The 16,439-nt window shown below is 41.9% G+C and overlaps 2 protein-coding genes across 3 annotated transcripts in view; one reads left to right on the top strand and one right to left on the bottom strand.

Annotated features, from left to right (window-relative positions):
* Positions 1-16,439, bottom strand: part of PTPN11 (protein tyrosine phosphatase non-receptor type 11) — an 86,541-nt gene that overhangs the window by 66,846 nt on the left and 3,256 nt on the right. The window lies entirely within an intron of this gene.
* On the top strand, positions 3,774-4,445 carry LOC101678562 (charged multivesicular body protein 4b-like). Its single transcript, XM_045073775.1, has one exon. The coding sequence runs from the start codon at positions 3,774-3,776 to the stop codon at positions 4,443-4,445; it is 672 nt and encodes a 223-aa protein (XP_044929710.1).

Raw genomic sequence — 16,439 nt, 5'->3', positions numbered from 1 at the left:
CCTTCCTCCTCGGACTCAGCATCCTCAAAAAGGCAAGGATTGATCATTTTTTTCTGCAATGATAATTCTTATGTTCCATTTAAGAATAAACTGAGAGGGGCGCCTGGGTGGCTCAGTGGGTTAAAGCATCTGCCTTCAGCTCAGATCATGATCCCAGGGTCCTGGGATCGAGCACCATGTCAGGCTCTCTGCTCAGTGGGAAGCCTGTTTCCTCCTCTCTCACTGCCTGCCTCTGCCTACTTGTGATCTCTGTCTGTCAAATAAATAAATAAAATCTTTAAAAAAAAAAAAAAAAAAGAACACCCCTTCAAGATTATAAAAAAAAATAAAAAAGAATAAACTGAGAATCCATACAGTATGATATCATTCAGCCATTATAAGTAACAAATTACTGGGAGCACCTGGATGGCTCAGTTGGTTGAGCAATAGACTCTTGGTTTTGGATCGGGTCAGGATATTGGGGTCGTGGGATTGAGCCCCACATTGGGCTCCATACTCAACACAGTGTCTGCTTGAGCGATTCTCTCTCTCCCTCTCCTTCTGCCCCTCCCCTTGCTTGTGTTTTTTCTCTCTCAAATAAATAAATAAGCAAATCATAAAAAAAAAAAAGTAATGAAGTACTGATAAATGCTACAATTTGAATAAACCTCAGAAATATTAAGCTAAAGGAAAGAAACCAGACACAAGAGGCCACATGTTCTATGATTCCATTGATGTGAAGTCCAGAATAAGCAAATTCATAGACAGAAAGTAGATCAGTGCTTGCTTTGAGAAGGTGGATACCTAATAGGTACAGGGTTTCTTTTGGAGGTGATGGGAATGTCCTAAGATTATAGTACAGTATGTGAATATACTAAAAGCCACTGGGCTGTGTCCTTTAAATACATATGATATGTGAATGATATCTCATTAAAGCTATTCAAAAAAAAAAAAAAAGAATAGGGGCTGGGCAAAAAATAAAATAAATAAAAAATGAAAATAAAAAAGAATAAACTGGGATAATAAAAAACAGGGCTTACTAAATTCACTCATGCCACAAACAGTGGATACCCAACACAGGCTATGAGGACCACATGCCAGTTATCAAAATAACCCTGCCCTCAAGAGGGTTTCTTTGCAATGGAGGGATTTAAAAAAAAAAAAAAGGTAACTAAATAAAATGTCATGTGGTGATAACTGCTACAAGAGAAATAAAGTAATGGGGCACCTTGGTGTCTCAGTCAGTTGAGCACCCAACCCTTGACTCTTGGATTCAGCTCAGGTCATGATCTCAGAGTTGTAAGATCAAGACCAGAAACTAAGCTCCCTGCTCAGCGGGGAATCTGCTGGAGATTCTTTCTCCCTCTCTCTAACCCTCTGCTCCTCTCCCAACTCATGTACACTCACTAACAAATTAATAAATTAAACCATTAAAAAAAAAAAAAGTGTGGCACCTGGGTGGCTCAGTCACTTGGGCATCTGCCTTCATCTTGAGTTGTGATCCCGGAGTCCTGGGATCAAGCCCATATCAAGCTCTGTATTTGGCAGGGAATCTGCTTCTCCCTCTCCCTCTGCCCCCTCCCAGGCTCATTCTCTCTCTCACACACACTCTCTCTGTCAAATAAAATAAATAAAGTCTTTTTTAAAAATTTAGGGGTGCCTGGGTGGCTCAGTGGGTTAAAGCCTCTGCCTTCAGCTTGGGTCATGATCCCAGGGTCCTGGGATTGAGCCCCGCATCGGGTTCTCTGCTCAGCAGGGAGCCTGCTTCCTCCTCTCTCTCTGCCTGTCTCTCTGCCTACTTGTAATCTCTCTCTCTCTCTCTCTCTCTGTCAAATAAATAAATAAAATCTTTTTAAAAAAATTTTTTTTAAAAAGAGGAAGAAAGCAGCGAGAGGGGATGCATATACAGGCTACAGCGGAGGTGGGGCTCAGTGATAAGGTAACATCTGACAAGACCTCAAAGAAGCAAGGCAGCAGCATGCCTGTCTACAGGAGAGGGACATATCAGGCAATGGGCAGACAGTATATGACATGTATGCAAGAGGCCAGTGTGGCTGGGGCAAAATGGGCAAGGGACAGACAGGCAGAGGAGGCCAGTGAGGTAATGAAAAGACAGAAGATATAGGGCCTTGGAGGCACTATAAAAACTTCAACCTTTATTTTTTGTGAAATAGTTAAGGACTGGAAGGTTTAGGCAGAGGAGCAACATGATCTGACTTACATTTTTAAATCACCTTTCAAACTACTGCACAGGGAAAACACACAGGTTAGTTAAGAAAGCCACTGTGATAAACAATCCAGACAGGAAATGATGGTAAAAGGACCAAGGTGGGGCGCCTGGGTGGCTCAGTGGGTTAAGCCGCTGCCTTCGGCTCAGGTCATGATCTCAGGGTCCTGGGATCGAGTCCCGCATGGGGCTCTTTGCTCAGCAGGGAGCCTGCTTCCCTCTCTCTCTCTGCCTACCTCTCCGTCTACTTGTGATTTCTCTCTGTCAAATAAATAAATAAAATCTTTAAAAAAAAAAAAAAAGGACCAAGGTGGCAGCAGTGGGAGGAGTGATAAAAATCCAACTAGGATTATCTTCAGGGTAGACAAGAGGATTTCCTAAAGGATTATACATGGAATGGGAAAGAAAAAAGTAAGAAGACTCCTAGGTTTGGAGTCTAGTCAACTAAAAGGTTGGAAACATGGAAAGGGGGGCACCTGAGTGGCTCAGCGGGTTAAGTCTCTGCCTTCAGCTCAGGTCATGATCTCAGGGTCCTGGGATCGAGTCACGCATCGGGCTCTTTGCTCAGCAGGGAGCCTGCTTCCCTCTCTCTCTCTGCCTGCCTCTCTGGCCTACTTGCCATCTCTTGTCTGTCAGATAAATAAATAAAATCTTAAAAAAAATAAAAAAAAAAAAGCTCTAGCAGATTAAAAAAAAAAAAAAACATGGAAAGGATAGGAAGAGCAAAATCAAGGGCTTGACTTGGTATGAGTTCAAGATGCTTAGTTGTCCAAGTGTTGGTGCACGCTAAGCACTAAATGTTATTATTGACAATCATAACAATAAATGTAAGGTTGTTCTGACAAGGAATAATCTATCAACATTCCTGCTGTTTACATTAACTGAAATTCATCTTATTTTTACTTTTTCCTATACCATCTCACTAGTGTTTTAGGGGGAATCTAAACATCATTCCGACTGACCTTGAGAAAAATCCCATGGACTACAGCTAGCCAGCGCTCGCTCACATCCCAGCTCTGTGAACATGAGCTAGTGATTTCACTTTCCTATTAACTCATCCAGAAAATGGACATAGTAACAAATACATGTGTGCAAACATACTACTACCTCGAACACACACACGTGGAATCCTCCTGATCTACACCCCAATATTTTTCATTTACAAGTTGAAGATCCTTCTGTGGCAGTACATTCTTTTTAATGGCTACACAATATTCCATTGTATGAATATACTCGCAAGAATTTAATCCCCATTACAGGACATTTATAGTTTGCCTAGTTTTGTTATTGCAAATAATGCAGCAGAGGGGCACAGCAGAGTGGCTCAGTCGGTTAAGCGGCCAACTCTTGGTTTTGGCTCAGGTCATGATCTCAGGGTTGTAAGACTGTGCCTCACACTGGGCTCTGCGATCAGTGGGGAGTGGGGGCTTGGATTCCTACCCTCTGCCTCTCCCCCAGTGTGTTCGCTTTCTCTAAAATAAATCTTTAAAAAAAGACAAGGGGAGCAGGTGCTGGACCCAAGCAGAGCTGGAGCAGGAGGCACAGGTTGGCTTTGCAAGCAGAAACCATGTCACGGTTCGGGAAACTGTTTGGAGCAGGAAGGGGTAAGACCAGAAAGGGCACCCTGACCCCTCCGGATGCCATCCAGTGGCTGTGGGACATGATGGAGATGCAAAGTAAAAAGCAGGAATTCCTGGAGATGAAGCTGGAGCAGGAGCTGACCGCCACCAAGAAGCCCAGCACAGAAAGAAGCCCGTGGGGCCTCCAGGCACCGAAGCATAGGAAGAGGTACAGAAAGCAGCTGGCGCAGATCGATGGCACACTATCCACCATGGAGTTTCAGCGGGAGGCCCTGGATAACGCCAGGACCAACACAGAGCTGCTCAAGAACATGGGCTCTGCTGCTAAGGCCACGAAGGCTGCCCACGACAACACGGCCATCGACAAAGTTGATGAGTTAAAGCAGGACATTGCTGACCAGCAAGAACTTGCAAGGGAGCTTTCAACAGCTATTTCAAAACCTGTAGGATATGGAGAAGGGTTTGATGAGGATGAGCTCATGGCAGAATTAGAAGAATTAGAACAGGAAGAACTAGACAAGAATTTGCTGGAAGTCAGCGGACCTGCAACAGTCCCTCTACCAAATGTTCCCTCTATAACCTTACCATCAAAACCCAGCAAGAAGGAAGAGAAAGAGGATGACATGAAGGAATTGGAGAACTGGGTTGGATCCATTTAACTGGCCCAGTGTAGTCCAGACAGACTCTGTTGGGCTGTGCAGTGGACAGGTGCGTAGGGGCGGGAAGCGGGGGAGGACATGTGCAGGCAGGCAGGTTCCATCACTCCTGAAACTCCCTCCAAAACAGTAGGGCTGCTTCACTGCTCACTCTCCACATAGCATGCTCTGCACCCAGCAGGACGCTCTGCACCCAGCAGGACAGGGAAGAGGGGCAGGGGCGGGGGTGGGGGTGGGGGTGGGGTGGGAGGTGCTGCTGTTTATTATGTTGAATTTCTGCAAAATAAACTGTATTTGCAAATCAATACAGCAGAATACATCCTTTACAATCATTATTATACACTTTTTTCAAGTATATCCGTAAATTAGATTTTCAGAAAATTGCTTTGGCTAGAGTTTGCCTTTCACTTTGACAAATCTCCCCAGCTGTACTCAAAAGAAGGTACCAGTTTCGACTCCCCTAAATTGAGTGTGAAAGCCCCTGTTATCTCTCACTTTTGCCAATACTGCATATATTACCAAATTTTTTCATCTTGGTCGATCTGATTCATGGAAAAATGTATCATTCTAGTTTGCATTTCTGTGTGACATTAAGCACTTTTTTAGGTTTTCAGAGCCCCTTTTTCTTCCTTTTCTGTGAGTTGTCAGTTTCCCATTGTTCGCTTTCTCTTGCATTTTTTTCCTTCTTACTGATTTATAGAAGCCCTTGATATACCAGAAAATGATTCTTTATTATTTGCGTGGCAAATATTCATCTTAGCTTTTTGCACTTTTCACTGTTTGTGGTATTCTTTTTCCACAGAAATTCACCTTGGCATGGTTAAATTTATTGGGTTTTTTCCTTTATGATTTTGGGGTTTCTCACTATACTTAGAAAAACTTAATTCATAGCACTGTTGTGAGACACAAATAAGTTAATACACATAAAATGCTTAGCACAGAACCAGCCCTTAAGAGTTTCACCTTTGGAACTAAGAATTTAGTTTTTACGCAGAATAAAATACTTACAATAAAGGCACAGATTTTCACAGGGCCCTGCAAGGTGTGGCCCCAACCTGATTCTCTCTCTCCCTCTCTCTCTTTTTTGTTTAAGATTTATTTGTTGATGAGAGAGAGAGAAAGAGATTGAGCATGAGAGGGGAAGGGAGAGTGAGAAGGAGAGAGAACCTTAAGCAGACTCCCTACTGAGCACATAGCCAAAACCCCAAGATCATGATCTCAACCAAAAGCAAGAGTCAGATGCTTAACGGACTGAGCCACCCAACTGCCCTCCAACCTGACTCTCTTATTCTGGTGACTTCTCTGTTTTTTTCAAATATGCCCCATGTGGCCTTGGCACGTGCTTTTCTTCAGACACTCCCATCTCACCTTTCCACAGCAGCCCCCTGAGCATCCCCTGGGTGATATCAACATGAAATCTTATCACACATTCCTCCAAATACCAGGTTAAAGCCTGGACTGGCAGCTCCCAAGAGAGAGAACCTGTCTGCTACCGTACCAATGTGTACCTCCAGTTCCACACAAAGGAGCTAACACATGATTCTTTAAATAGTTGTGATTAGAAAGGAAGGACAAAAGCAGCTGTCGTGGGACAGCGGGGACGCCTGTCAGGGCTCTTCCACATCCATAGTTCCCCAATGATATAGGTCATAGGTGGTGTCACAAGAGGTTGTCAGAAGAGAAGCGTCAGCTGGCAAAGGCTCTCTTCACCTGCCCCACTAGCTCTTCAAAAAAAAAAAATTATTTCTAGTACATAATTTTTATCCAATTTGCAGTGCTAAGGTAGTTATCTTCCCTTATCTGTATGGTTACAATTTTAATATTTTTTCCAAAGCAGAGGCACTTGGGTAGCTCAGTTGGTTGAGTGTCTGCCTTCAGCTCAGGTCATGATCTCAGGGTCCTGGGATCTGAGCCCTTAGTCGGGGTCTCTGCTCAGCAGAGAGTCTGCTCCTCCCTCTCCTTCTGGCCCTCCCCTCTCTCCTGTGTGTGTGTGTGTGTGTGTGTGTGTGTGCGCACGTTCTCTCTAAAATAAATAAATAACATCTTAAAAAAAAATAATTTTCTTATGCACAGGTCCAGGACACCTTGTGCATAAGGCAAAAATGTGTCCCAAAGCCTCCCAAAGCATTTGAAAAACCCTAAATTTGATATCTTAACTATATAGCAGGAGGGAAAGAATTCTTGGTCTGCTTCTCCATGTCTCTGTTACCACTCTTGCACCTTTACAGTACTTCACCCAGTTTTGTTGTGTGCCTCTCATCTGTAAATGTACAGGTGTTCATAACCATGGTAACAAATACATATTAAAAAACAAATGAGATGCTTGGGTGGCTCAGTCGGTTAAGCACTTGACTCCGGATTGCATCTCAGGTCATGATCTCAGGGTCGTGAGATCCAGCCCCATAACGGGCTCCGCACTGGGTGCAGAACGTGCTTAAGAGTCTCTCTCCCTTGGGGTACTTGGGTGGCTCAGTCGTTACGCATCTGTCTTCAGCTCAGGTCATGATCCCAAGATCCTGGGATCAAGCCCCACATCAGGCTCCCTGCTCCATGGGAAGCCTGCTTCTCCCTCTCCCACTTCCCCTGTTTGGGTTTCCTCTCTTGGTCTATCTCTGTCAAATAAATAAATAAAATCTTTTTAAAAAAAAAAAAAAGAAAAGAAAAAGATTCTCTCTCCCTCTCTCTCTGCCCCTCCCCCACCTTGCACTATCTCTAAAACAAAACAGGGGCTCAGGGTTCTTTCTATAGGACAAGCTAAATAAAGTAGACCACATTGTGTACCCCCATAAACAAATCCCATTTAAAGCAATGAAATTTTATATTTAATCGGGACATTGGAAGAAAAGAACCAAAGTCATAAACATCGCTACGGAGTTTGGCAACCATTCTACCAGGGTTCTGGTAGATAGAATATAAACTGTTTAGTTTTAGGCTTTAATTTATGAGTCAGAAGAAAATATAATTTTCTTTCTATTAAGTGCATTTTTTAAAAATCACACCTATATTCTGGATTTGTTTTTCCCTTCAACAAAGCCAGTAAGCAAACATATTTGAAAGAAATATATGTATTTTCATTTACTAATGTTGAGTTGCATTTTTCTAAACATACTAAATTTTTTTCGTCTTCCTAATTATTTGGATTGGAAAAGGTCAGGATAAGGCACAGGTTTATGTTTTTGCATCTTGCAATTTAATTCGGAAAGAAATCTTTCAAAGTACGTAAAAATATATATATATTTCTGTATCTGTTTTTAAAAAGCTACTGCTGTATAAAACTGAGGTATAACTTTATTTTTTAAAAGATTTTATTTATTTTATTTATTTGACAGAGAAAGACACAGTGAGAGTGGGAACCCGAGCATGAGCAAGAGACATGGAAGAGGGAAAAATGGGCTCTGCACTGAGCAGGGAGCCGGACGCGGGACTCCATCCCAGGACCCACGGATCATGACCTGAGCCAAAGGCAGATGCTTAAGCATCTTAAGCCACCCGGGTGCTTAAGATGTCCCTGTTATGCAATTAGCAAACATCACAGTAAAGACTGGATATGGCAAGATCCATCAATGGGTGCTAAGTCTAGGGAGAAACTGGGGGGCAGGGAGGCTGGATACCTTCATGGTCTTACAGTGTGTCTTCATCAACCACTGATCAGTTACAGGGAAAAAATATGGGGCGCCTGGGTGTCTCAGTTGGTTAAGCATCAGACTTTGGCTTAGGTCATGATCCCAGAGTCCTGGGATCAAGTTCCACATCCATTTCCTAGCTCAGTGGGGAGCCTGTTTCTCCCTCTGCCAGCTGCTCCCCCTGCTTGTGCTCGCGCGCGCACTCTTTCTCTCTCTCTCTCCCTCTGACAAATAAATAAATAAAATCTTTACCAAGAAAGAAAAAAAGAGAGAAAATATTATACAAAGGAGAAAGTGGACAAACCCTTAACCAGGTAGTCACTGATAGTTAACATCACCAGCGGACATCATGCATGCATCTCGAGATACAATACTCCAAGAAGGATACAATATCGCCTACATAGTACTCTGGCTGAAATCTAGTAATGATGAAACAGACAAATTCAAAATGAGAAATATTTTATTTTAAAAGGGGAAGGGGGAGAGATCACTAGCATAAAAGACAAAAGGTTGTAGAAGTATTCTGGATTAAAGAGATCTAACAACTAAATACAACTGAATCCCATACTAGAAGAGGAAAAAAAAATGCTGAAGCACATGAGTGGGTCAACTGGCACAGCTGGAATACAACAGGTCAGATAAAAAGATTATTATCGGGGCGCCTGAGTGGCTCAGTGGGTTAAAACCTCTGCCTTCGGCTCGGGTCATGATCCCAGAGTCCTGGGATCAAGCCCCACACTGGACTCTCTGCTCAGCAGGGAGCCTGCTTCCTTCTCTTTCTCTGCCTGCCTGTCTGCCTACTTGTGATCTCTGCCTGTCAAATAAATAAATAAAATCTTTAATAAAAAAAAAAAAAGGATTACCGATGGTAAAATTACTAGTTAAAAATTTTAAAAGATGGGGTGCCTGGGTGGCTCAGGCAGGTAAGTTTCTGCTGTCAGCTCAGGTCATAATCCCACAGGGATCGAGCCCCATATCAGGTTCCCTGCCCAGTGGGGAGCCTATTTCTCCCTCTCCCTCTGCCTACTTGTTCGTTCTCTCTCTCTCTCTCTCTCTCTCTCTCCCTCTGTTAAATAAATAAATAAAAATCTTTTTTAAAAAAGATAACTTTATTCTTAGAAAATAAACACTGAAGTATTTAGGAGCAAAGGGCTATGATCTATGTAATTTATCTTCAAATTTTGAAGAAAAAATTATACAATATTATATATGTGTATTTACACACACACACACACACACACAACATGAAGCAAATGGGATGGGAAGTTAGCAGTTGTGAATCTGGGTAAATGGTATTCCATCCGTATGCATGTTCTTTGCATTATTCTTATTCTTATAATTTTTCTCAAAGTTTGAAACAAATTCCAAGTAAAGTTAAAAATTATTTTAAAATTTTCTGAAAAATCCATTTGCTCAAGACACCAGCATGATTCCCATCATCAGTGAGTTATCCATCCTATCCCTGAGGCTGGCTATACTAGGTACCAAAAAGGGATGACAGGGAGAAGACAGCGATGAGGACTTACATGGAGAGAGAGCATGGGGACAGAAAGGAGACAGATGTATAGTTTTACTACCAATAATATTATATATTTAATTAAGAACTTACAAATTATGAAATCAGGACAATCTCTCCACGCTTATTACAAAGGCTTTTTTTCAGCAATTGTGAACCAGTTCCGACAGCAAGAACAAAATAATGTTGTACTGGCTATCATACTTTATGGCTGGCTAAAATTATGGTAACATTTATTGAATGCCATGTGCCAATGTAACCATTACATTCTCCTATTTACTTCTAAAAGTTTCTAAAGCAGGATCTAAACCCACAGCTTGTCTTATTGTAACCACATGTTCTCACCTTGGCATGTTTCACAGAAATAACGCTTACATAGAGTATCCTGCTGGTGCTGAGGGTGCAAAAGATATTATAAATTGACTTCCACTGCGGAAGGTGTATGTAAACACCACTCTACCCATCACGTAGACTGACAAGAGGAGATAAGGCCAATGGTTGTCTCTTTACCCCTTTATTAAATAAACTCTATTATCTCCTTTACAACTTACAATTATACCGATCATGTTATTAAGAATGAACAGAGGAGGGTGATGTTTACATGGGAAACTGTAACCAGCATTTAACACAAAGACCAGACAGAGCAAGGGCTTAATAAACATTGGCTATCACCTTTGTTAGCATTATTATTACTGGGGGAAGACAGCAAGAAAGATTCTTCTCAGGCGTAATTATGTCAGTATCACACAGGCCACTCTGACATATGTATCATTTATGTTACACTGCCTTTTAATAAACTTAACTTCAGGGTTCAGGGGCTATCCCTACATTATTTCAAATAGCATATAATTAGAAATTAAAAAGTTCTAGTCCATAACCTACCTACTTGAGAGCTTTGATTTATTTTAAATTCTTCTTCCTTAGCAATTTTTTTCAAAAAGCACTGGTAATCCCCCAAAACTTTTTCCCACTTACATTTAATATTTGTGTCCAATCACTGACAATTCTGTGACGTGTAGCATGCTTATTACTACTAAGGAGAAGGTGGAGTTCACTCCATCCCGTAGAATTAGGGAGGGTAAAGACAAACAGTAGAATTAATATCATGGGACTGGCCTCAAGGATTATGAACAACTGTAAATTAGGTACTGAGGCCACACATCTCGAAGATTGGCCCCATTTCCCACCTGGTGTGAATATAAGCAGTAGAGGTTAGTCTAACCAAAAAAAAAAAAAAGTAGCATAAATGCATCTGCATTACGTGAAAAGATGGGGAAATGCAAATTAGCAGAACTCCATTTGAGTTTATCAACAAAAGTGATTAATACCACAGGTCCAAGGGTATCAGATGAGAAGAAACAGATACATTTCCAGTCCTCCCATGTACATACTAGGCATTTAATTAATGGCTGTTGACGGAATGAAATTGGCAGGGGGCTGGATAAAAAAAAAAAAACAGGTAGGGTAAGACATCAGGAGGAGGGAAGTAGAGAAAAAGTCACATGGGGAAGGGAGAGGGAAGGAAAAGTGTCCCCCTTTTGCTCATTCTAACATCTGCAAACCTGCCACCCCAACAACCTCTTCTAACTGGCCACCTTCTGGCGTTATTACTTAATAAGGGTCTCAGGTCACACCTGGCCTAAGCAGGTACCACCCATCTCTTCCAAGGAACTGAAAGCGTGTGTGCCCACCACTTGTGAGAAAGAGCCACAAATCAATGTTCAAAATGAAATGCCTAAAACACAGGAGCCTGAGCCAGCTTGAAGAAACAAAAGACAGAATCTCTGCCTGCAGGGAAGTTTACAAACCCAAACAATTTGCTAGGAAATCACACCAGGAATCTAGATAACCACCCACCTCCCTACCCCCAACCCTCCCTGTCCGTGAAGGCAGATTCTGCAAAGCCTTAGCTCTCTAAGGATAGGAACTTATTTATGTCAAGTGAGTCTTTAAAAAAAAAAAAAAAAATGCTGATGAACCAAAAAGAAAATACAATGATGCTGAATATTTTGTTTTATCTATGCACCCTCTTCCCCCAGTGGTGTGGGGAAACAGTCAAGCAGGCCAATAATTTCAGGAACTTATTCTTATTCAAGGCTGCCATGCTAAGAAGAGAATTTAAACTAGGGATCCAAAGTCTAATTTCGGTTTCTCGACTAAATATAAAGTGACACTGGGTATATCTTTCTTACCAGCTGCTCTGAAAAAATCATTATCTTTGTCCTTGGGGAGAAAGTTTATAGTTTGGTACTTGCTGCAGATTATAAGAATATTCCTCTTTTCTAATTAAATTTTAATATCCTATAGGAAAAGGGTAAGTCATTTAGAAAGGGCAAGTCAATGGGGACAAGCAGTCTAAGTAACAGAAGCTAGAAAAAAGTTGTTGAGGCAGCTCTTTAATGGCAGCAGACAGCTCTGTCTTTATGATATCTTCTCAAGGGGCTTCAGTGCTGACAGTCTTTCTACAAACGGCTTCTACCTCAGTTCAAAGCCTCTCTCTCACTTGTCTGCTCTCCCCGAGTCCACTCGTGTCTCCTACAATCCTTCCTTCACAGTGGCCAGAGGGATTTTTTTTTTTTTAGATTTTTAAATTTATTTGAGAGAGAGCATGAGAGGCGAGAAGGTCAGAGAGAGAAGCAGACTCCCCATAGAGCTGGGCGCCCGATGCAGAACTCGATCCTGGGACTCCAGGATTGTGACCTGAGCTGAAGGCAGTTGCCTAACCAACTGAGCCACCCAGGCGCCCGCCCGAGAGATATTTTTAAACAGACCAGCTCATGCCACTCCCCCGTCACATCCTTCTGTGTCTTTACGCTGCTCTTAAAATACAATCCAAGCTCCTCGCCATGGTCCACATGACCCTCGAAGACCTCATAAGGTCCTGTGTGGTGCAGTCCCCACCTACCTCCCTAGCGTCCCCAGTGTGCTCCCTTCTGCTCTTGAAGTGCTCCAAGAACTTCCCCACCTCAGCCCTTCCACACTCGCTGTTTCCCAACATCTGAACACCGAGGGCCTAGCACAGCACCTGGCACACGGTAATCTCCCAATAATAGTTCTTGAGTGAGTGGATCAATGTTTCATTAGAATGGTTCCATGGGGAGGGTCTGGGTGGCTCAGATGGTTAAGCATCTGCCTTCAGCTCAGGTCATGATCTCCAGTGTCTGGGATCGAGCCCCTTGTCAGGCTCCCAGCTCAGCAGGGAGTCTGCTTCTATCTCTCCCTCTGCCTCTCTCCCTGCTTGCAATCTTTCTCTCAGAGGAATAAATAAAATCTTAAAAAAAAAAAAAAAAGAAGAAGAAGAAGAATGGTTCCATGGGAGGATAAAGACTTGCATCTAGAATCCACTACCTTTCCAAGCAACATATCCTATGTCTGTATATATTTATGTGTGTATATACAGACACATACAGTATATATATATATATATATATATATATATATATATTCTTTTTTTTTTCTTTTTTTTTTTTAAGATTTTTTTATTTATTTGACAGACAGAGATCACAAGTAGACGGAAAGGCAGGCAGAGAGAGAGAGAGCGAGAAGCAGGCTAAACAGAATATCCTCTCCTGATAAATTTCTATTTCCGTTTGGTACTAGCTTTACCAAACTGATTTGATGCTGGCACACATGTCTGTCTCCCTCTCCGAATTCAATGCTCCTTGCAACCATGAATAACATCTTCCACATTTCAACGTTGTCAAGGACCACGGCACATGTAAGTTTGCAAAATGCACACAACCCTCCGAATCGCAGTAGTGAACTGAACTCCCATTTAAGGAGTTTGAATCCAGTTCAGGGTGTTAAAGCCTTGGCCACAGTCCACAACTCCCACAGAGAATGAGCATTTGCCTTGTCTTAAAGGTAAGGCAGTATCTGCCTAACCTTAGAAATGTCAGCATCAGATGGCAAGTGCTGTCTGTTTCCCAGAGGGAAGGAAGAATAAGGACAGTATCCTATTGTTCTGCAGCTGCCTGACAAAGTACACTAAGGCCCACTAGTAACAATCACAAACTTGAGCTGGCTCTGCTTTTTCAGGATCTTGTGTGTTCTCTAAGTCTCTGCACTGCACATGCGCAAGAAGGGTAAGTAATCTTAGCAGTGGCCCCTGCCTTTGAGCAGTTCTGGCCAAAACCCAGAGCTGCCATCGGGACACAACTTTAATAAAGTCATCCCAGTCGCATCTGAGAAGGCCAAGGCCTGTTATTTTTCAGCAAGGCAAGTTTACTTACTCCCACAGGAGAGAAACCAACATGGCCACCAGGGAGAGCCTGGGACAAAACGTACTTGACCAGCAACAGATAAACCAAAAGCCTGGAGTCTGAGAACAAGCTAAACGTTCCGCTCCTCTCGGCTCAAGTCACCGTACATCATCTTTCAGAAGAACAAAAGCAAATGTAGGGGCGCCTGGGTGGCTCAGTCAGTTAAGCGTCTGCCTTCGGCTCTGGTCATGATCCCCGGGTCCTGGGATGGAGTCCCATGTTGGGCTCCCTGCTCGGCAGGAAGCCTGCTTCTCCCTCTGCAGCTATCCCTGTGTATACTCTCTAATAAATAAACAATCCTAAAAAAAAAAAAAAAAAGAAAGAAAGGAAAAGTAAAGGACCTGCCATACACTGAAAGAGGGCTTGGAGAATGCAGGCGATTTTGTCAGCTGAGCAAGGCAGAGTGGTGCACACCAGCAACCTCGAAAATCTAAATTCGGTACTGCCACCGCTAAATCACCTGTAGGGGGGTGGGTGGGGAGTCATTTCATTGTTCACTGCCTTCATTTCCCTACTTAGGATGTTGAGAAATAGCAGTATACTGAATATGCTGACATTTTCATTACTGAATGCATATAAAATCTAATCTTAAACACACCAAAAAGAATTATTTTGATAATTAGGCGAAACAAAACTGAGACTAATATTGGTGACTCAGGAGTCAACTCCTATGGTCATCTCCTCACAGAGATCATTCCTAAACTCATCAAACTAACGTTATCCCCACTTATTTTGTTTTGGACCCTCCCAGCAGTTACTACTACCTGAAATTGTAATCTTCATTTGCAGGTTTTTTTTTTCTCTCCCTCTCTCAACCAAATGAATAGCATCTTTGCCGATCTTACTGCTTTATCCTGCCTGGCTCAATAACTATTTGATTGAATTAATACCAAGGTTAAAAATAATTTGAAAAAGACAAAATAAAACTATTTGACTGAATTAATACCAAGGTTAAAAATAATTTGAAAAAGACAAAATAATTTGAAAAAGTCTTTTGTTTAAAAGACTGGAAGACTAACATTGATCTCAAGCCTTATAATAAAACTACAATAATCAAGACCATGTGTATTGGCATATGGACAGATAAACGGATCAATGAAACAGCATGGATTCCAGAAACAGACCCACATATAAATGGACAACAAACTTTCTACAAAGATACAAATTCAAAAGAGTCTTTTCAACAAACAGAGCTAAAACTGGATATCTATATGCAAAATATATATATGTATGTGTGCACATACATACAAATCTTCACACCTCACCATATACAAAAATTAACTCAAAGTGGATCATAAACCTATTAGAAACCTATTAGAAAACATTTGGGACCTTGGTTTAATTAAGCAAAGATTCCTTAGCACGATCCATTAAAAAAAAATTAAGGGGCACCTGGCTGGCTCAGCCAACAGAGCATGTGACTCTCAATCTCTGGGTTGTAAGTTTAAGCCCCATGTGGGGTGTAGAGATTACTTAAAAATAAAATCTTTTAAAATTAATTAATTAATCAATTAATTTAATAAAATAAAAATTGATAAACTGGATTTCATCAAAACTAAAAACCTCTGTTCTTTCTAAAGGGACTGTTAAAAAAAATATATGAAAAGACAATGGGGCTCAGTCAGTTAAGCATCCAACCCTTGGTTTCAGTTTAGGTCATGATCTCAAGGTTTTGGGATCCAGCCCTGCATCAGGCTCTGCACTCAGAGGGGAGTCTGAGGAATCTGCTTGAGGATTCTCTTCCTCTCCCACTCCCCCTCTCCCCACTCATGGGTGTATGGGTAGGTGGGTGTGTGTGTGTGTGTGTGTGTGTGTGTGTGAAATACATAAATAAATATTTTAAAAAGGGGGGCACCTGGGTGGTTCAGTTGGTTAAGCATCTGTCTGCCTTTGGCTCAGGTCATAACTTCAGGGTCCTGGGATGGAGTCCTGAGCCCTGTTCCCTGCTTAGAAAAGAGTCTGCTTCTCCCTCACCCTCTTGCCCACCACCCCCACCTATGCCTGTGTACTCTCTCTCTCTCAAATAAATAAAATCTTAAAAAAAAAAAAAAAAAAAATGAAAGACAAACCACAGACTAAGAGAAAATATTTGCAATTCTGATAAAGGACTTGTTTCCAGAATAAAGAATTCTTTTTTTTTTTTTTAAGATTTTATTTATTTATTTGACAGAGAGAGCAAGAGAGAGCAGAAGCATGGAGGGAGAGGGAGAAGCAGGCTCCCTGCTGGGCAGAGTCTGACAAGGGTTCAGATCCCAGGACCTTGAGATCATGACCTGAGCCAAAGACAGATCCTTAACTGACTGAGCCACCCGGGTGCCCCTGGAATAAAGAATTCTTGAATCTCAATTTTTTAAAGAAATTTTTTTATAAAAATGGGGGAAAAATATTTGATCAAATAGACATGTCACAAAAGAAAATATACAGATGGCAAATAAGCACACGAAAAGATAATCAACATCATTAGTCACCAAGGAAAATATGAATTAAAACTACAATGAGGGGGTGCCTGGGTGGCTCTGTCAGTTAAGCATCTGCCTTCGGCTCAGATCATGATCCCAGCGTCCTGGGATCAAGCCCCACATCAGGCTCCCTGCTC

Source organism: Mustela putorius, unplaced genomic scaffold, assembly GCF_011764305.1.
Source record: "Mustela putorius furo isolate JIRA1106 unplaced genomic scaffold, ASM1176430v1.1 tig00537248_pilon_pilon_pilon, whole genome shotgun sequence".
NCBI classification, from domain to species: domain Eukaryota; kingdom Metazoa; phylum Chordata; class Mammalia; order Carnivora; family Mustelidae; genus Mustela; species Mustela putorius.
The sequence above is the reverse complement of the archived record's forward strand: the minus strand, read 5'-3'. Positions and strand labels throughout refer to the sequence as shown.

Excerpts from the sequence above, each read along its gene's own strand:
- LOC101678562 (XM_045073775.1), top strand. The coding sequence starts at position 3,774 with ATGTCACGGTTCGGGAAACTGTTTGGAGCAGGAAGGGGTAAGACCAGA.